Source organism: Coregonus lavaretus, assembly GCF_964263955.1.
Source record: "Coregonus lavaretus genome assembly, chromosome: 2".
Lineage (NCBI taxonomy): Eukaryota > Metazoa > Chordata > Actinopteri > Salmoniformes > Salmonidae > Coregonus > Coregonus lavaretus.
Window position 1 is genome coordinate 13,953,603 of NC_139989.1, and position 20,899 is coordinate 13,974,501.

The 20,899-nt window shown below is 44.3% G+C and overlaps 1 protein-coding gene across 3 annotated transcripts in view; it reads left to right on the forward strand.

Moving 5' to 3' along the window:
• The window catches only part of arhgap21a (Rho GTPase activating protein 21a), a 104,391-nt gene that overhangs the window by 33,145 nt on the left and 50,347 nt on the right, over positions 1-20,899 (forward strand). For all 3 annotated transcript variants that reach the window (XM_084179095.1, XM_084179097.1, XM_084179096.1), the window contains exons 3-4: positions 15,747-15,938; positions 18,954-18,975. In XM_084179095.1, the coding sequence (XP_084035221.1) occupies positions 15,747-15,938; positions 18,954-18,975 (214 nt within the window). The remainder of the gene's footprint in view (positions 1-15,746; positions 15,939-18,953; positions 18,976-20,899) is intronic.

The following is a 20,899-nucleotide window of genomic DNA, read 5'->3' on the forward strand; positions in this document are numbered from 1 at the left end:
AAGCTGTATACAGCTGCATACACACTATGTTGCTCAGTCAGGATATAGGAGCCTACTCTGTGTTTTCCCTAGATTTCCTCTAGAGAGTGTAAATGCCCAAGCAGGCACGAGATCTTAGATAGGTAACCCAACCCAATTTACTAATTGGTACGGTTTGCTGTTTTGAGCAGTCATATAGCCCTGCTGCCCTCTGTTCTAAAAGGATTACAGTGGTAGGATACAGTAAGCATGGCATCCCGTGTCCCTTTTGCCAGCAGCGTGTCATCAAGCTTAGTGATCTACTCTGTCCATCTGCTATCTTTTGTCCAGCTTCCGTCCATCCACCATGCGTTTACCCGCATTTTCTCCCTTTTTATCATCACAACTCTACATCACTCGCTCCTTCTGAATCTCACCCTATTCTACCCCTCTCTCATTCTACCGGTTTGATCTCGGAATGCTCTCTCTCCTTCTCGGAGCACAATCCTCTCTCCTTGTCACTTTCTCTATCTGCTTATACTCTCTCCTCTTTAGCCACTTATCCTGACTCCATTCCCGGTAACCAGTATAACAACCCCCACTGCTACCACCTGCTGAGCTTGCCCTGCTAACTCCAGGCTAACTCCTGTTACGGTAGCTCCACGTGTGTTAGCATGCACACTGCCTAGGTCAAAGAAGCTGTTGGCACTGTTACCCCACAAGCCCTGTTATAGACTGTGACCAAGGTCACTGCTCTCTCCTCCTTAATCTCCTCCACCTCCTTCCCCAGTCAAGCAAGTTGAAGACCTGAATGTGCTTAGTGGGATGAGAACATGCCAACTACTAGTGGACATTCATGTATTTCCATAAGTGTGTGGCATTTTGCTTAATGGAAAGCTGTAGTCTTGAATAGGTTGGCACATATTTTGTCAAATTTAGTGAAATGTTGGAATCTCTCTCTCCCAAACCTTTGTCTAAACGTTTCATAGCCCCCAGGGTGGACAACACCACTCATTAATGTACTGGTTACTGTAATTCTCCAATGTCACATGTTTAGTAGAGGATTTTGTATCTTAGCAACATTTTATGTTCCAAGCAGACATACTAGTCTGAGTGAGTGTGGAAACTGTTTAAAGTTTCATTAGTCGTTTTTCATGCTTTCGGTAGCCTAGTTTAATAATGGATTCACACTGCGATAATATTTTATTGCTGATAGCATGCTCTGTATTTTACAGTACACAGAAGTACAAATCTCAAGTCCACATTTGCCTTTTAACGCTTTGAATTGCAGTATAGTTATGCAATAACTTTAAATCATGATAGACTTACATTTGTTAAGTGCATAACTATGCTTGCATCTATTTTCTGGCTGAAGCACGGCATTGGCTTAGCAGCTCTGTGTTTGTGAAGTGGAACTTGTCCTATGAGGACAGAAGTAGAGTGCCATCAGTGATGTCCAGTCATCGAGAAACACCTCACTGTGCTACAACCCACTGTAAAGAAGGAAGCAGGTCTTATCCTTTTAGTCTAGACTAGCCCCACCCAGCCCCAACACATGCCCCCTAAACCCTAACCCTACATCCCCTTTCCGCCCTGCTTCTCTGCCCAGAGGGAGCGTTTGAAAGTTTGCTGGTGTTAGATGCGTGGGTTTAACCCAGTCTCTCTCTCTCTCCAGCCCTTTCTGTCCAGTCTTCATCCACTCTCTCTGCCACCAGATTGATTAAAGGCAGATGTGATGCTTAATCAGTTGCTCTCGCTCAGCCCCCCCATTTCATATACACACACCCCTCCCCCTCTCTCCACACGAGTGAGTGGCTCTCAGTAGAGTGAGCTGGTGGAGCCATCTGGGCCTCAATCTGGGGCTGCAGGACAACCAACAGCTCTCTCTGTCTGTCTTTGTGTGTGTCTCTGTCTCTCTCTCTGTTGCTCTCTCTCTCTCTCTCTCTCTCTCTCTCTCTCTCTCTCTCTCTCTCTCTCTCTCTCTCTCTCTGTCTCTCTGTCTCTCTCTCTCTCTCTCTGTCTCTCTCTCTGTCTCTGTCTCTGTCTCTCTGTCTGTCTCATTGCTGAGTCACAACAGTGGTCACTTACTACTGTGAGCAGCTACTTGGGGACTGGATGGAATGGCAGCACAAATGTGTGGCTTACTCCAGCCCTTCTCTTTTACCAATATAGTGGATTTCCTTATCTATCTGACTGAATTCCAATGGAATTGACCATCTATCAACCCTGCCTAAAGATCAAATAAGTAACCCCAGGGAGAATGGTGTTACCTGGCGTGAGGAGGATTCCCTTTCTCCCATCATCCCCCGTGAGGAGGGGGCTTAACCAGATCAGTGACTGGAAGACCATAATCCCACAGTGGAGAGCAGCTCTGATGCCTGCCCTGCCTGCCTCCTGCTATGTCCTCTCCTCCTCCTCATATCAGTCTGGGAGATCCTTGGAGAGGTCCTAATCAAGGCTGGAGGAGTTGAAAGTCAATCACAGGACTAGAATATTGATTTATTTGTTAATTATTTGTTCCTGTCCTCTCTGGAGGTCTTGTTTGAGGGTGAGGATGAGATGGGTTGTTGTGCGATTGAGTCTGACTACTAAACTTCTCCTTCCATTCATACCTTCACCATGGCACAGTACAGTCTCTCTCAGTGCATCAAACCCCCGTCTGAGGAAGTTGTCCTTCTCTCACCCTCCCAGTGTGCTTCTTCAAGGGATAAAGAGCTTGTCAACCACAAATGTATTGTACCTGAAGCAATTGAAAGCTATAGTTTCACCCCCTGCTTATTGAATACATACACCAACTAAGCCGTAATAAACACTATCTTTCTGCCACTGTCGAGTTCATGTATTAGAGGGGGACATTTCTTGGTTTGCAACATAAGCCTGGTACCCACTGTATTGCAGCCAGGTGAGTAGCAATCTCAGCTGGTGAGTGAGCTGGACTTTCAGCAGGTGCATTCCCACAATAATTACTAATTCGAAACAGTACATTTATTGTACTAGCACAATGACGGTATTGTTTGGTCAGATATCCCATGTAAGGCTCAGTGTACTTTGACTGACTGACCATCATGACTGACTGGCATCGTGTCATCATTAAACATGAGAAAGAGAAATAAAGAGTAGTAGCTGTGCAAATAATGTAATAAATATTTTTTGTAATAAACATTTGTTTTCGGAAAACACGACACGCACAGGGTAATGACTCGCCGGCCCTACGGTCGGGAGAATACGCCCCCTGGTCAAACAGCGGAGCAAACGTTCAAGTGAATCATCCCTGTGCACCGTGGGGAAGGAGGTGGGGAGAGATTAAATGGCATTTTCTTCAGCTCAGCTGGCCCAGGTCCTGATTACATAACCAGGGCTTGTTGAACAGACACACACAGAACACAGTCTGGGAAAGGAAGCCTATGCTTCTTATGTGGGGTTAATAAAAGGGTTGTACGACATGGATGTGTAAGGTATGTTTTTGTGGTGTCTTTGAGGTGAGCGTTGATTCATGCAGGGGAAATGTTGTGTATGGTGTATTCATTGACACCCTTCTGCAAACCATTATGCTCCTATATCCAGAACACACATTCACACTCACTCACTGTCATGCTTTGACCATGGCTTCATCTGCTCATCAGCAGGGAGCACCTCTCCCCCAGCACCTCCACAGTAAGACGCAGAACCTCTGGTGAAAGACGACATTCTTCTCTCCTTGGCTCATATAGGACATTACGGTTTGGTCAGAGCTGCCCCCACCCTTTAAAACTCCCCCACTTTCGTTTGTCTTCCTGTCTGCAGTATTTTACATGAACCTCGTGAACCCTTCAATGAACTGCAGTCTTGGCTGGCTTTAGCTCATATAGCTATGAACAATCCTATCCAACTTCTGGTTCACCATGGCCAAAACCTTCAGCTCTCTGCAACAACAGAACAGACACCATCTCTCAGGCAGCTCCTCCTGCTCCACCCTGGCCTCTACACAGCCCCACCCCTGGCTCCAGCCCCAAGGCTGCAGCCTTTCCCATAGTTATCCCCCTCTAGTTTTACTTGTACTTTAATACCTGGCTGATCTTTAAACCCTGAATTCAATGAGGTGACCAAATGTTTCACTATTCTTCGCGTCATAAATAGGATTCATGGCTTTGTTGGGTTTGCCAGAACTCTGCTAGTCTGTGGGAATCCCTTGGTGGAATCATCAGTCAGTCCCCAAAGTCGGCTGCGTCCTCCTCCACCACTCCCAAGCCCCCCCAGTTGGATCACCACTTCCCCAGCCTCTGGCCGAGCTCCATCCCCTTGTCTTCAAAGGAACTCTTTCCTGCAGTGAGTAGCGCCAGCAGACGGCAGCGCAGACATGACGCAAAAACCCACTGATTACAGCGCAGCTAGTTAACAACACACAGGCTATAAATCAGACCTGTATCCACCCCAGGAAGCCTCTAGTCAGCCTACTCAACCCTGGAGGAATGCTGAGAACGCAGCAACAAGGAGGCAGTGTTAGATCAGAGAGAGGGAAACGTGCCAGTCTGCACTTCTCATTGAAAGTCATTGATAAATGCAGAGTAATGATTGTATCCAGTTATTATTTTATCAATGGTAAGTAGGCTACAGAGAGAATGGTACTAGTTCAGTTTTCATCCCCCCCACCTATCTCGGTCTGTGATGTTATTGACACGGCAACTAATAAGAAGTAGTCACTTAGATTAGCATTGTTTTTATGCTTTGGTGAAGAGTATGCATTTCAAGTCTTTAGACGTTTTTGAAAGGCCATTTACTTTGATTGCGTGCCTGCCTTCACCATAAATCCCTCCAACACCAATTGTCCAACAAATTCCAAGTGATGTGATCACTGGGCGTTGTCTACGCATGCAAATCAACAGCATCAGTGTTTAAGACAATTCGATTTAAGACTGAGAGATTGGAAGCAGAGCAATATGAAGAGTGACTAGAGAAGACATAAATTAGTGCACACCCATTGGACACGAGAGCTCAGAGTGGAGGAGGAGGGAAGACTGTTCCATGTGCTCTTGCCCAGGCTTTGTTTACACAGGAAGAAACACCATGGTCTTTTACAGAGAAGTTAATTCCTCTATTAGACACTTCTGACATTATTAATGACTCAATCCCTGGTGATCATCAGAGTAATGTCTCTGTTGGAGCTGGCTCGCTGGGTATGGCCTCTTCATCCATCTCTCTCTCTCCCTCTCTATTTTTCTCTTCCCTCTCCTATAATACCAGTGTAATGTACAGCTCCAGGCTCTCTGTGTTGTTTAAAGGCTGTGTGTGTTGGCTCCAGTTTGGTCTATCCCAGAGCCTGCATCTAATCAGAACCAGCCCCTAAGCTTTTCTTTAGCCCCTTTGTTGAATTCAGTCCACTACATGATTTAAATTTTATAGTCACTTTTTGCCCATTTAATTCAGGTATTAACTATTTTGAGAAGTTATGTCATGTACCAATTTTTCTATTTTCAGTGGACCATTGTTTGGAATCTCATATCTACTGAAAGAGGGCTGGTAGGTAGGTAGAGCAGAGGCTTAGCGTAGCTCTGTGGGCCCTGTCCAACTCTGAAACAGACTGACATGCAGGCCACTGCCCCTGCTGGATTTTGCAAGTTCTCTCTATCATGTGAGATGACTTTCAGCCCTAATGACTTCATTCAAAAGATTACAAGTTGCTGCTGCACATTCGGCTAAAGCCCTGGCCATAGGCCCTCACGTGAGACAGCACGGAGGGCCAGACACAGGAAGGGCTTCATGTCAATATGAATATTTAACACACCATCATGGGGCATATTTTTTGAGCTGAGGAATGTCTCGCTCCAACCACTCATGAATTTTGAATTGCGGTCGTAAATATTTCACCCGGTTACCAAAATAGACACCCAAGACACAGCGGGTAACATGGATGGCATTTCTCTTCTGTGCGTATGTGTGAGTGAGTCCGTGTAGGAAAAGTATAAGGGAGGCTGACTGTCCTGATTGTATATATCAGGGAACCTTTTTATATTTGGCTACTAAATAAGTGTCAATTTTTCCGATAGCTTTGCCTCCATGTAGATTAATCAATTAGACTAGATTAACCTTAGGTCTATATAGAGAGATGAGCACTTTGTGACATCTGCTGATGTAAAAAGGGCTTTATAAATACATTTGATTGAATTTGATTGATGAGGGTCGAAGGCCTGTCTGTAAAACCTTGCTCCCAAATAAATAAGGACTCATTTGGAACTGATCAGAGCAATGGAGATGGCTGCATGTTTTTCCTCTCTGAAAGTGTTGTCACCATTCCTCTATAATTACACATCCGTCAAGCATGCGTCTAGAATGGGTGGACCCCTCCCTCCCTGTCTCTCCCTCCTCCCCCAGCTATGCAAAAATGCATCAGGGATTCCAGGTCATCTTACATGGCTGCTATATAGGCCCTTTATGAAGCACACGTTAACTAATGGTAACAGGGAGGAAACCTTCATAGACAGGTCTTTCAGGCTCCTGGAAAACCTGAGTCAGTTAGTATACACAGGAAAGCCACATCCATACATTCTCTCTTTGGGTCTGTCGGAGTGCTCTAGCTGCTTGAATCAGACGTTTGTGTATACGTCAATCTCTTGATTGATGATATCTGCAGAGCTTCTCCACTGGGGAATATTTGTACTTACGCTCCATGGTGTATTTCTATCAAGACATATTGCCATTGAAAGGGTCTATGTTTCTTTGGAATTCCCCTACCGTAAGTGCTGAATACATGTTACTTTCACTTCATAAGCAGTAGACTCCGTTCCAGACCCTTTTCCTCATTCTTTCACCTCTCTCCCTCATTGTGTGGCATATCCCTCGGGTGCAACTGTCTGAACGAGAACGTAATAATTAAACCTCGTCTGCCAGTGCTTTTTTTTTTTTTTTTTGACAAGGGGGGTGTCATCAGAAACATATTTGCCTATTTTCTGGACGAGAGCAGCTGCTGCCATGGAGTGAATGAGCGGCCGACTGAATGCATGATTGGCAGAGGCATTTGTCAGGAGGTGTCTGGGGAGCCCGAGAGACAATCAGCCAGATCAAGCAGGGGGTTCTATGGAACCAAGCTTGCTAATACAGCTTCCTCACGTGAGCCTCCCCTGGCTGGAGGTCTTTGTTCTTCCCTCTTTCAGAGCCAATGTCCGCCCATGCAGCCTCTCTCCAGCCTACCCTACCGCCGTCTTTAAGGAAATCCCCATTTCTTCTTCAACAGGCCTAGACTGTGGAAGTTAGCCGCTGTGTTGTCTTGTGGACAACTCAGATCGTATCCAAGGCTGGGAGTTGTGGTTGTTGTTGCCAGTGGAAAAGACATGATGCTCAAGTGCATAAATGTGTCATACAGATGAGTCATGCCAAGGGGAAATGTCAGTTTTTAGAGTTGTTACATCATTACTTGGAATTTGGAATTTGGAATTTCTCTTTAAAATAAAGTTGGCATTGCCAGCAATCTCTTCCTCTTTCCTACCAAGGCAAATGCAGTCTTTTTAAAATAGTCGTTTTCTGAAAATGTTGTGGACTTTTCATCAGTATGTTTTTAGTATCACTTGCCACCAAATTATTTTGTCACGTAAACACCAGCAGAAGGGGAAAACCCGGATTGCCGAAGTGCCATTTGCGAGTTTTTATAGACTTGGCTAACACTACTGTTTCCCATTACATAAGCAGGTAATTAGCAGCATTCTCATTTACAAACAGCTCGGAGCAGGTCTCTCTCTGACTAGTCCCAGCTAGATCCCCCTCTCTCCTCCCCTTGAGGAAAGTAGAGTATTTCCAAGTAGCCTGTAATACACACTCCCAGCCCTGGCATATGACTGATAAATTATATCCCCATATACAGTACCTGACTCCGCCAATACCCCCTAAGATCAAGCAGGCTTAGACGCTTATCTTGGCCTTACAACAAAACAAAATCTGGCAACAATATCGGCAGATCTTTCTCCTGGGATGCCAGGTTGGACATTTTATTATGGGGCCAATGCCCCCTGGTGCCCCACTAGGGCTGTACGAAGGCTTTTAGTGGTGTGGGTGTGTTTGAGGGCAGGCTGTTCCTTGGCCCTCATTAGCTCCTCCTTTGTTACAGTAAGCAATACCTCACGGAGCCCAGATGCAGCATGTCTAGATTAAATCTCCCTTCCCACAAGGAGTCTTGAAAAGCTCCCTTGAATGGACCCTAATCCTCTTGCAGACTTTGTCTTTTTCTTTTCTTCCCTCCACACCACACTCCCCCCTTCTCAAATTAATTGTTTTTGTTCTTGAGCCCCGATTTGCTTTCTTGTTCTCTATGTTTTAGAACACTGACCTCGTTCACATTGTTGCACATCAAACCTCCAGATAATCGGGTACTAAATCCTAGGCTTCTGAAATTTGAATGGATAAACAAAACAGTGCCGTAAAAATATTTGTTTTCCAGCTAGATGGTTTGAGAGGATGTTGAAATGTAAACATCTGAAAGAAGTTGCAACCACACGACACCTAAGATGGTTATTTTTTTATTCTCTGCACTTGCTACAGCCGGTGGTAATAGGCTGTACAAACAAATCAATTCTTAAAGCTTTAACAAGAGCAAGGTATTGTGTTTCATTTGAAAACAGCATAACATTTTGTAAAAGCAGAATATTTCAGTCATCAGAAATGGAACTCATTTTAGCAACTTTCTTTTGGCCCTCTTATTTTGACCGCCTGCAACAAATCCAAATCCACATATTGGCCGGGCTTACAAACCCATAAAGGGGGGAGAACTCATAACAACATCTAAACCCCTTTTTTACATCCTTGTCTTATCCCCTCCAACACCCGTCTGGTATTTCCCTTGGCCCCTGGTGCGATGTTGCGTGAACCCACAAGGCCATTGGCAGAGCTGTTGGCAGGGGGACTCACACTTCACTCACAGCTGTAGTATGAAGGGTCCGGAGCGAGAGAGAGGAGTAGGATGGGACAGGGAAATAACAGCAGCCCTATGTGTAAAGACCTATTATAAATTATAAAACAAACAAGCCTGAGTCCTGCTTGGCTGGTCAGTAGGTGAGAGGAGAACCTTTCGCACCAGTAGTTAGAATTTCACAGACCATGGCTGCACTTGGAGTTAATTTTGTGGGCTGGTCCAAAGGGAAGCAGACTTTGTTGTTTTTGTGTGAATTGACAGCACTACTGTTTTCTCTTCTCCCATGGTCCCATAAATACTGAAAATGCTCCTATGAGAAGGTGTTAATAGCCATGTCAGTTTTATAGTTTGTTCTAGTATGGACACATACAGGCACCTGTTTGTATGCCCAACTGCTGAGAACCTGGTACTTCAGTCAGCTTTTTCATTGTGTGATTGGTTGCAATAAAAAAAGCCTAATTTTGAAGATTGTAGGTTTGAAATTGGAAATGAATGTTGAGCCCTTTTCTGAGGCACCTAAGTTGGCATTCCAATTTGTATTATTACCCCTTTCATATACAGACAGAAATCCTACTTTTTGACCATATCATCTTCCTTATACCATATTTTGTTTATATCTGAAAGGGGTAATGTGTAAAATGTCCAGTTACAAACTGATACGTATAAAAGGGGGTATACCTGCAGGAAAGTGGTAAATAAGGGGCTGTTTGAAAAGGGGTCATATAAACCTAAAGTTATACCACGTCTTCTGTCTGCAATGGGTAGGAATAGATGTTATGGGAGGATTCTAAAGTATTTGTCTCGTACAGGTAAATACCTGAGGGAGTGGATCTGTTTTGTGGAAGGCAGCACCTGCATTGCCCCAGGCCACGTTCACTGTTCTGTGTCTGTTTGGTGTCATGGCTTTGAAGCGTATTGTTTGGATGTGTGCGTTAGTGACCTATTAAAGCAAGTATGGACAGTCTGAGAATCAGTGAAAGGCATGTCTACACATCACTCCCATGCTCTCGTTGCTCTACAGCTTCCTGAGATGATCTGAATAGTATCCTTACTACTGCACTCAACTAGCCTGGATCCAGCAACTCCTTTGGTATCCAGGCTAGCGCTCAACTAGCCCAGGCATTAAAACACGACCTACATCCGCACAAAGATTAGAACACTACACCACTCCTGCTTTTCAAAATGTAGTTCCTACGTTTGCACGTTGATCTATAGCATACATGTTCCGGTAAATTGTGGCTCTATGTTGAGAATAGGTCCTCGGTTATAACTGCTTAGTTCAGCGTTTCAAAGCAGGCTAGAGAAAGTGAGATGGATGAAGGCCAGGTTCAGCAAATATCACACACCTCTCCACTGAGTTTTGTCCTGCACCCTAAGGCTCTGAATGGCTGGTTTCACATGCCGCCGTGGCCAGGGGAAAAAACCCTGTCCCAATGCCTGACTGTTGTGGCACTGTATCGCCATAGCAACTGTAAAAGTAGTCCCATGAAAAGTAGTCCCCCTCGACTTTGCTTGTGTTTGTGGCGCTTGAGACGAGACTTGCATCCAGACAGTCTTTGCGAGCTTTCGTCTAGCTACTTGCATAACATGGACGTCTCGAATGGTGCAGGCCATATTCAGTGGAATGAATGTGGTAATAAGAGGGTCATCAGCAATGCATGGTTGGAGGGAACATTCCATCACTGGTTTCCTTTTATTTTCTTGGTCGCTGCTGGCATAGTAGATTAGAAAGACTTTGCTTCAAATATATCAGACCCAAAATATGAACACTTATCTGACCGGCTGATAGACTGACAATTTTGATCTGCCATTTTTGTTTTAGTTGACTTTATATGAAGTAGCATTTTTCAGAGGTGTTCTCATTTATGTTTTCACCAAATGGCAATATCTGAAAATTCCACCAGATTCACTAGACAAGCAGTGTGAGTTGTCCAAAATGACTGCTGCGTTTCTTTTCCTTTTGGAGCAGAGTTCCATTTCTTCGATCACCTGATTCCAAATCCAATTAAATATTGAACTCTGTGGCCCGTTCCCCCAATCAGAGAGCTTTGTTAAGCAGTATCCAGGCAGAGTCCATCCTATCCGGCACACTGCACTTAAGATAAAGCCCTTGCCAAGCCTCCTGTGGGTTTGTTTACCATAACCCATTAAAAAAGTGTCCGCATGGCACCCGGCTCTCCTCTTATGTAATCCCACTGGGGGAAAGATGAAGGGAAAACGGGTTTGGATGGGGTGTGAAAATAGAGCTTGTAAAGCCGATGGAATAAGCACACAGCCTTTGTAGTTAGGTGCTGACTTAAGAGGAGATATAGATAGATTGAAAGCATCTCAGTACTGTCATGTGAGCACTATGTCTGTGTGGAAAGGGCATGCTTTTAGACATTGTGTCCAAATGGCCTACAGATTCAGAGAATAGGTGGTGGCTGCCTTATCTGTGTGGCCCAACTTAACTATGTCCACCCATGGACCTAGAAAACAATCCCAGCTATTTCTGTCCCTGTCCCCCAGATAGCAGGCTTGTCCCCCCTATGCTAGAATGTGTAGTTTGTTGAATTTCTCTAGCGCTTAACCTGTGTGTGCACAAGCGTGTGTGTATGTTTAGTTGATTCAGAATCAGGTGAAAAAGAGCGCAAAAGGAGAAGGGAGGGTTAAAAGAGAACTCATCTGGCCGCCCAGCCAGATGTGTGTGCTTGTAAGAGAGTGTGAGGTGGGTGGATGTGCTGGTGCGTCAGTCTGCCCCAGCTCTTCCACTGAGTGGAAACATCATGTGGCTGTGGGAAGCACAGAGGAACAGCCCAGCTTCCCAACACTGAGAACAGACTGGGCGAGAGAGAGAACAGGGAGAAGTAAAAAGAGAAACTCAGAGAGTAACAAAGACTGAGAAGCTAGTGAAACGGAGATCTCAGAGCAGAAGAAGAAAGCGCTACTGCCTGGCTTCCTTTCTTATTTTTCCTTGACGGATATAAAGCCGTATTACTGGCTATGCCATGCTGGCCCAGAGGAATGGGGGCGTCTCCGCCGGGAGCTGTGTGACTACGGTGCCCCTGAAAGATTGCCCTGACCTGGTGGATCTGCTGGATGTTGAGGTGGGCTGCTCTCCCTCGACGGGGGACTGTCCCTGGGCTCGTCTGGCCGGGTTTGAAGGCTGCCTGTCGGAGCCCTACTGCCTGTGGTTCCAGCTGCTAGCCCAGGCTTACTGGGGGGACGTGGAGCTAGGCCTCAGGGGGGAGACAGACAGGAGAGTGTCCTGGGGCAGACTCCAAGAAGCATCCAGGAGGAACTGTGTTCGATCCAGGGTAAGGCGCCAAGCTTTCGGAGGAATTTTCGAGTTCACCCTAATGCCTTTCGGATTGTACAAAGAGCTTGATCACAAATCATGTGTTAAAAGCAAGTAGTAGGCTCTTTTAGTAGAGAACCGTTGGCAGTGCATTGTTGAGTTGTAAAACGTTGACCTGTGCTGAAATATGTGCCCAGGCAGTATCAGTGGCTTGCAGCTAAGCATATTGCGTAACATAGTAAGGATTTGTGAGGGGTGGGGGTGCAACACTTTGTGTGTTGTCTCAGGAATGTCGTGAGCCTCATCCCTTGCTCCAGTGGCAGGGTAGTACTGTTTCACTGACCGGTCTTTTGTAATGCTCCCTATGGTCAATTCTGAAAGACTGAAAGGACAGGGATATATTTAGGGGATAATAGCTGTATTTCCACCAGCTGTTAAAATGCAGCATGGATTTATTTTTGGATCTGTACTTTTACAGATATTTATTTCATAAATATAGTTATTTATTTTAGATTTTTATAATGATTATTAATGTGCTTCGTTGGAGTAATTCAGTCATTATTGTTTTGGGCAAGGGGAGCACAACGCCATATTTTCCTATGATGTGAATGGGAGTGAATAATCTCATGTGTAATTGCAATGGCCTGTGGTCAGAGAGAGGGCAAGCCATGAAGCCAACAGCACCAGAGTGACTCACTATGGCCAAGAAGGACTGTGAGGAGAGACTGAGTCGACAGGTATTGGACACACAACTACACAACTGACATACAAGTGCACAGCACCCACATGGCAAGTAACTATAGGCAGCTATTTTCGGACATCACATTCAAATCTATATTTAATGGCTGTTGCTGCTTGGTGCAGCAGAGAGGGATTCCAAAGCGGAGGTGTTGACAGTGTTGAACCTGTGCTGATGGGGAATGCCAGTGTAGATGCCTCACATGACTGTGTAGGATATGGAGGGGAGTCCTTAGCCCACTAGTCCCTAGTGACACTTTTTTTCAGGGTGTGGTGGGACGCTATAATACCTCATGAATGTGATCCCCATTCCTACAACTACCCTCAACTCTTCACTCAAAATGCCAGTCAGCAAGGTGTGTAAAGCTGCGTGCAAAGAACTTTGGAATTAGCCTGATTAGTTGTTTGAGGGTTAGCTAATCCTCATTGCTTTTGTTTCTTTCACTGACTATGACTGCAGTGTCAGCCACAGTCCTGGACACCCTGCTCCCTGTTCTGCATTGCTGCCTCTCCTCTACTTTTCTATAATTCATCATATTAAATATAGAGCTGGAAAAGTATGTGTGTGTGGTCTTGTTCTTCTATCGTTATGGGGACCTGAAATCCCCAAAAGTCCCCACAAGGATAGTAAAACAAGGAATATTGTCCCTCGTTTGGACATTTCCCACGTCCCCACGAGGACAAAGGCTATTTTAAGCTTAGGGTTTAGGTTTAAGGTTAGAATTAGGGATAAGCGTTAGGGTTACATTTAGGGATTAAGGTTAGGGTTGGGGTTAGGGAAAATGGGATTTTGAATGGAAATAAATGTTAGGTCCCCATGAGGATAGAAAAACAAGTGTGTGTTGGTGTGAGTGTCCGCAAGTGTTTCTAAGCAGAGCTGCGGGGTCGCAGTGATCTCACCAGGCCCACAGTTATACAGGCCCAGCCCATTCTCTTGAGGCTCCTACATCTGCTGTAGAGACACACACACACACAGAGAGAGAGAGGTGTTGTGGGGAGAGCGAAAGAGAGGGGGAGAGAGCGTAAGGGAGGACAGACAAAGAGAGAGAGAGAGTGGGGAAAGCTTAGAGAAAGATGGGAGGCAGTGTTTTCGCACTGAAGACATATTATTCTGAAGAAGAAGGAAAAAAAAAAACCTCTGCTCATAACCTGTGGAGAAAGCTGGGATGAGGCTGCAGCGAGGACTGTTTGGCAGGCCCATGGTTGGCCCATAGTCGCTGTGGTGCTGTCAATGGTGACCACTAACGCACACCCTGTGGTGGTGTGGGCTGAGCGAACCATCAGTTTGATAATGAATATGACATAAGTCTTACGGCGCAGACAGTATACGAGAGGCAGGAGGATATCGTGTGGCTTTCTCATTGACGTTGGGTTGTGAAATACTGTAGCGCTTTTCCCCAGCGAGTGGAATTTATGTGATAAGGTCAGGTGATTCTTTATGTGGTGTTGTACATGCCTGTGATACATACCAGGCAGGATAGATTACAGTGTCTAGATGTCTATCTCTGTGTGACGTTATTGTGTGTCACGTTCAGGAAAAGAGGGTCTTATAAGTAGGCTGGGGTGAATCATTGTTTTCTCTGTGGTTACTGTTGCCATGATATGTATTTGAGACTAGCGGAAATCCCTGTTTCTTGTACACAGCTTAGTTCCATCTACAACAGTGTACGAATGATTCGTTGTGGACGGAGCTGTGGCACTTAGCCTTAATGCATCTGACAACAGGCTCTGTTATGAGAAAATAAACAGTGTGTTGAACAGGATGTGAGCCTTTTCAGTGTTCTTGGATGTTGGAGCTCTGTCTCAAACTCAACAGCATCCAGAAGTTTGTCATTATACAAAATGGCATTTCACTGCTTTTCAACCCAGCCAGCACCAAACTCTTGTTGCATCAAGTTGTGATATATTAGCCTACCATGAATTCAATTGGAATATGCTTAGCCGTTCTCTGAGAGCACTGAACACAAAGTATACAAGTGATTCCTCACTAAACCTAGACCAAAAAATACCATGATTTTGGGGATTTACACAAAATATAATCCATAGAATAGTTCTTTGGAGAAACGATTGTTGACATACTGTATATTTGTATCTAAAAGCATAATTTATCAAAGTTGGAATATTTATTACAATTAGACTTAACCAGGCCTCCTTTAAAACACCAAAGCTATGCCCTGTCCTTGAATGAACTCTTTTGTTTACTTTCTTACCTTCCTGAGCGCTTGGTAGAACCATAGCCATGTCAACAAACGGAATCTTTATTCCATTTCACGTAACTCCGCTTGATTTAGCCAAAGGAACTCTCACTCTGTCAGATAAACAAGGTGAAGAAGATACATGTGTTTTCTTAGAAAACAGAGAACTCTTTGTTTGAATAAAGCTTCTTTACTGTCTTTATGTAATGGGGATTTGATGCCATGTTCTCATCACTTGTAAATTGTGGCCTTGTGAATCTGATGACTGTACTGTTAAGATTGATTGATTGTGTCATCACTACTGAAGATATCCTATTGGGAGACCGGAATGACACTAGACATGTTCATGTTCTCCTATCTGACCAGGCCCTTATGTCTAAATCTTATGGGTGTGCTTCTGATGTCATGTCTGACTGTGTTGCCATTTCTCTCTCTCTGCCTTTCTGCTGCGTCCTTCACGGTTTCAATCCACTCAAAGCACCTTATCCCTCTAGGAGGACAATAGATGAAAAGAGTAGTCTAAGGCCACTTCCAGATAATGTTTTCTTCTGTGACTGAATTGGTAATGAGCTTACATTACACTAACATAGGTATGTAAGAGGAAAACATGTGAATCTACCTGTCCTACATTTTTAGTGGATTATCTCAAAGGTAACAATAACCACATTAAAAGTCTATCTCTCCCTCTCTCTGTTTCTCTCAGGCTAAACAGAAGGATGGGCGTGACCAGAGCGAGGCGTCTGCGATGGGGTCCCCGGTTGGGGCGGAGGAGGAGCCCTTCTCCTGGCCGGGCCCTAAGACACTCCGGCTGCAGCGCACATCGCAGGGCTTCGGCTTCACGCTGCGCCACTTCATCGTCTACCCGCCAGAGTCAGCCGTCCACTCTTCCCTCAAGGTGAGAACATCATGACCGCACTCAGTCAACATTAGTGAGCATAGATACATTACAAAAGTATGTGTACACCCCTTAGAATTAGTGGATTTGGCTATTTCAGCCACACCCGTTGCTGACAGGTGTATAAAATCGAGCATACAGCCATGCAATCTCCATAGACAAACATTGGCAGTAGAATGGCCCGTACTGAAGAGCTCCGTGACTTTCAACATGGTACCGTCATAGGATGCCACCTTTCCAACAAGTCAGTTTGTCAAATTTCTGTAAGTACTGTTATTGTGAAGTGGAAACGTCTAGGAGCAACAACTACTCAGCCACGAAGTCGTAGGCCATACAAGCGCACAGTACGGGACCGGCGAGTGCTGAAGCACGTAAAAATTGTCTGTCCTCGGTTGCAACACTCACTACCGATTTACAAACTGCCTCTGGAAGGAACATCAGCACAATAACTGTTCTTCGGGAGCTTCATGAAATGGGTTTCCATGGCCGAGCAGCCGCATACAAGCCTAAGATCACCATGTGCAATGCCAAGCGTCGACTGGAGTGGTGTAAAGCTCTCAAACATTGGACTCTGGAGCAGTGGAAACGCGTTCTCTGGAGTGATGAATCACGCTTCACCATCTGGCAGTCCGACGGACGAATCTGGGTTTGGCGGATGCCAGGAGAACGCTACCTGCTCGAACGCATAGTGCCAACTGTAAAGTTTATTGGAGGAGGAATTAATGGTCTGGGTCTGTTTTTCATGGTTCGGGCTAGGCCCCTTAGTTCCAGTGAAGGGAATTCTTAACGCTACAGCATGACATTCTAGATTCTGTGCTTTCAACTTTGTGGCAACAGTTTGGGGAAGGCTCTTTCCTGTTTCACCATGACATTGCCCCCATGACCAAAGCGAGGTCCATACAGAAATGGTTTGTCGAGATCAGTGTGGAATAACTTGACTGGCCTGCACAGAGCCCTGACCTAAACCCCATCGAACACCTTTGGGATGAATTGGAACGCCAAGTGTGAGCCAGGCCTAATTGCCCAACATCAGTGCCTGACCTCACAAATGCTTTGTGACTGAATGGAAGAAAGTCCCCGCAGCAATGTTCCAACATCTAGTGGAAAGCCTTACCAGAAGAGTGGAGGCTGTTATAGCAGAAAAGGGGGGACCAACTCCATATTAATTCCCATGATTTTGGAATGAGATCTTCAACGAGCATTGGCCATGTATTGTATGACAGCTGTAGCAGTTTTAGTACTAGTTGTTTAACTATTGAATATTCCTCACATACTATATTTTTATTTTACTTTTATTTAAAGAGGGAGTCACCATTGAGACCATGGTCTCTTTCACAAGGCAGCCCTGCACATACAATTCATAGACAATAATAATACTGTAATACTAACATTCAACCATATTTCTATCATATTAATCATCAACTAATATGGACCAATTGTAGTTTGTTTAGAGGAAGACTATGGGTTACAGTTGTCAGTTTCCTACAACACTGAAATTCACTAATATATGGTAGTGTACAGTGTTTTGTAGTGTAATCTCAGTTGTTGTCATCTTACCTGGGAAAGGAGCCAGAAACACCCACTGAATAACATCAACATTATGCTGCTCCTAGCATTAATCCTGCTGTCCCAGCATTTCCACTCTTAATGGGCCGCCATTCCAAGATTTTCAGTAAATACTGGAATACTCAACCTCTTCTAATGGGATAGTGCTTCCGATGCCTCCATCTGATCGTTTCAAGCTATGTTTTTTAAGGGATTTACTGTTGTCTCCATTTGGGATTTTTCTAACTATAAATCAATTTGTAGAATAGTGCGTTGTGTTTTGTGTTTACGTTTGCAAGTGTATTTTGACACTTTTCACTGTGTTAAAAGAGATCTTACACGGAGCACTCCTCTTCTCGGTCAGATTTTGCTATGGCACTGACATTTAAATTCAAAGCTGAAGCACTCCGGCCTAGATGCTGCAGAGTTATATCCAGCAGTACTGGTACAAAGGCCCTCCCTTGTGACACTGTACGGTGTTGGCCTATTTTCTTCTTTCAAGTAGAATTGGGTTGCTTTGTGTTTCTGTATAATCACAGTTCAACTCTTATCTGGAAAAACGGAACCTTAACTTCATTGAGAGTTTATGGGTTCTCAGTGCATTAAGAAATAAAAAGCAATATGTCTCCATCAATAACAGTTGGCACTTGGCCGTGATGCTCTTTTCTAATGCTCCCAGAAATGGCATTAGAGTTGGCAGAGCTGGCAAGGCCAAGTCTTGTCCAGCTTTTAGCTGAGGCTTTCTAATACCCCTCTTACAGTAAGATGCAGCTAAGAGCTTCTGGGAAATACTCAAATTAAAATGTCAACCTTAGATTCCAGACAGTGATTTTATACAAAGTCTTTCCTAACATAACAAAATAAACCCTGTAACTTTGGAGAAATATGATCTTTATAAAATTCACAGAATTCCATCCAAGATGCCATGATCATGTATTCTAATTACTTTTCGGAGCTCTTGAGTAATCACAGTCCCAGTCTTTTTGAAACTGGGTTAGCTTGAAGAGGGTCAGCCTGTCTTAAAGGATCGCCAAGGGAAACTTGGGAGTCTTAAAGAATATGTGGAGAACATATGTGTTGCTGCGGGAGTATGGGATTAGAACACTCGTGGGTGTTTTGAACCCGGACTTGAAGGAAATGATGTATTTAAGCGTGAAGTATATCAGATAAAAACAAACAAATCTAAAGTAGTTTTTTCTAATCAACATTTTCAGTGACGGCGACACGTAGAATAATTCCGCCTTTGTCCCTTGTGTCCCCTGTCACGTTTGTTTGAATCAACTTTAATATTGCAGATTGTGGCTTCTATCAATTAGTCTTGTTTTAATGACAGTGAAAGCCATCTTGTCTTTTCTTCCAGAGTCTACTACACTCATTCACTTTATCTTCGTTGAGGAAAACCCTGGATAAAAAAAAATGTGAATGCAAAAAATGTCTGACTATCTTTTCTCTCTTTCTTCTCTCTTCTAGGATGAAGACAATGGCAGTCGAGGTAAGTGGACAGCATGTATATCACATTCTTGTTGAATTTGTAGCTCTACTCCCTCCAGGCTTTGAATAGAACATATATAGAAGAAGACTGATAGTCACTGATCAGTAAGCAAGCCTCATCTCTTCAGTGTTACACATGGTCACTCACAAACCATTCAGATAAACCTTCCCATTCAACAACAAAGAATTTTGCAACGAGACAAAACACTGCACTCTTGAATGCACTTCATTCCTCACCGTATCAACGAAGAGTCACGCCCCGCTCTTACACAGGAGAAAACCTTCAGCAGCCACTGCACCACTCACTGTGGCTCCTGACCAATCCTAGACAGGTGTTTGGTTACTCCTCTAGTGTAGTGTAGTGCACTCTGAGGATTGCTGTGCGATCACATTCCTAGTACTCAGAGTGGAGTGATAACAGCAGACCTCTCAAGCTAGATTGAAACCTGCAATTGATGTAGTAGGGCCAATGTACTGTTCTTCACTCTCCATTAACTCCAGATTAAAAGGAAGTAGAAAATCATCTTAATGCTTGTTTAACCTTCACTGCTTCAGATTAATCAGTGTTGAACCATTTCAGCATACAAAATAACCAGTTTCAAGTAGGACTGATGACTGATCAAGTAGTTTATAACCAAATTTGATCCGGCAATCAGCTTTCCCAATGGTCTATCTTCGTTGAGCTATACAAAATCCATCAATACGGTATGGACAGTATTCTTTATAGGGGTTAAATATGATTATAAACCTGGTGGTTTCAGCCCTTAATGCTGATTGGCTAAAAGCCGTGTTATATCAGACCGTATACCACGGGTGTGACAAAACATTTATTTCTACTGTTCTAATTACAGTGAGGGAAAAAAGTATTTGATCCCCTGCTGATTTTGTACATTTGCCCACTGACAAAGAAATGATCAGTCTATAATTTTAATGGTAGGTTTATTTGAACAGTGAGAGACAGAATAACAACAAAAATCCAGAAAAACGCATGTAAAAAATGTTATGAATTGATTTGCATTTTAATGAGGGAAATAAGTATTTGACCCCTCTGCAAAACATGACTTAGTACTTTGTGGCAAAACCCTTGTTGGCAATCACAGAGGTCAGACGTTTCTTGTAGTTGGCCACCAGGTTTGCACATATCTCAGGAGGGATTTTGTCCCACTCCTCTTTGCAGATGTTCTCCAAGTCATTAATGTTTCGAGGCTGACGTTTGGCAACTCGAACCTTCAGCTCCCTCCACAGATTTTCTATGGGATTAAGGTCTGGAGACTGGCTAGGCCACTCCAGGACCTTAATGTGCTTCTTCTTGAGCCACTCCTTTGTTGCCTTTGCCGTGTGTTTTGTGTCATTGTCATGCTGGAATACCCATCCACGACCCATTTTCAATGCCCTGGCTGAGGGAAGGAGGTTCTCACCCAAGATTTGATGGTACATGGCCCCATCCATCGTCCCTTTGATTCGGTGAAGTTGTCCTGTCCCCTTAGCAGAAAAACACCCCCAAAGCATAATGTTTCCACCTCCATGTTTGACGGTGGGGATGGTGTTCTTGGGGTCATAGGCAGCATTCCTCCTCCTCCAAACACGGCGAGTTGAGTTGATGCCAAAGAGCTCGATTTTGGTCTCATCTGACTACAACACTTTCACCCAGTTCTCCTCTGAATCATTCAGATGTTCATTGGCAAACTTCAGATGGGCCTGTATATGTGCTTTCTTGAGCAGAAAGTGAAGGGGTCTGAATACTTTCTGAATGCACTGTACCTCTGGCCTTATTACTTAAATATACAGTGATTACTTGAATCTGCATTTGAGATAGACAGAGATCAATAGCAGCTGCAGTCTATAAAGCTGCAGGTAGAAGCTATTTTCTGCAGTAAGCTTGTCAGTGTTGTAGCTCTGTGTAGTGCGGCAGAGATGGAAGTGAA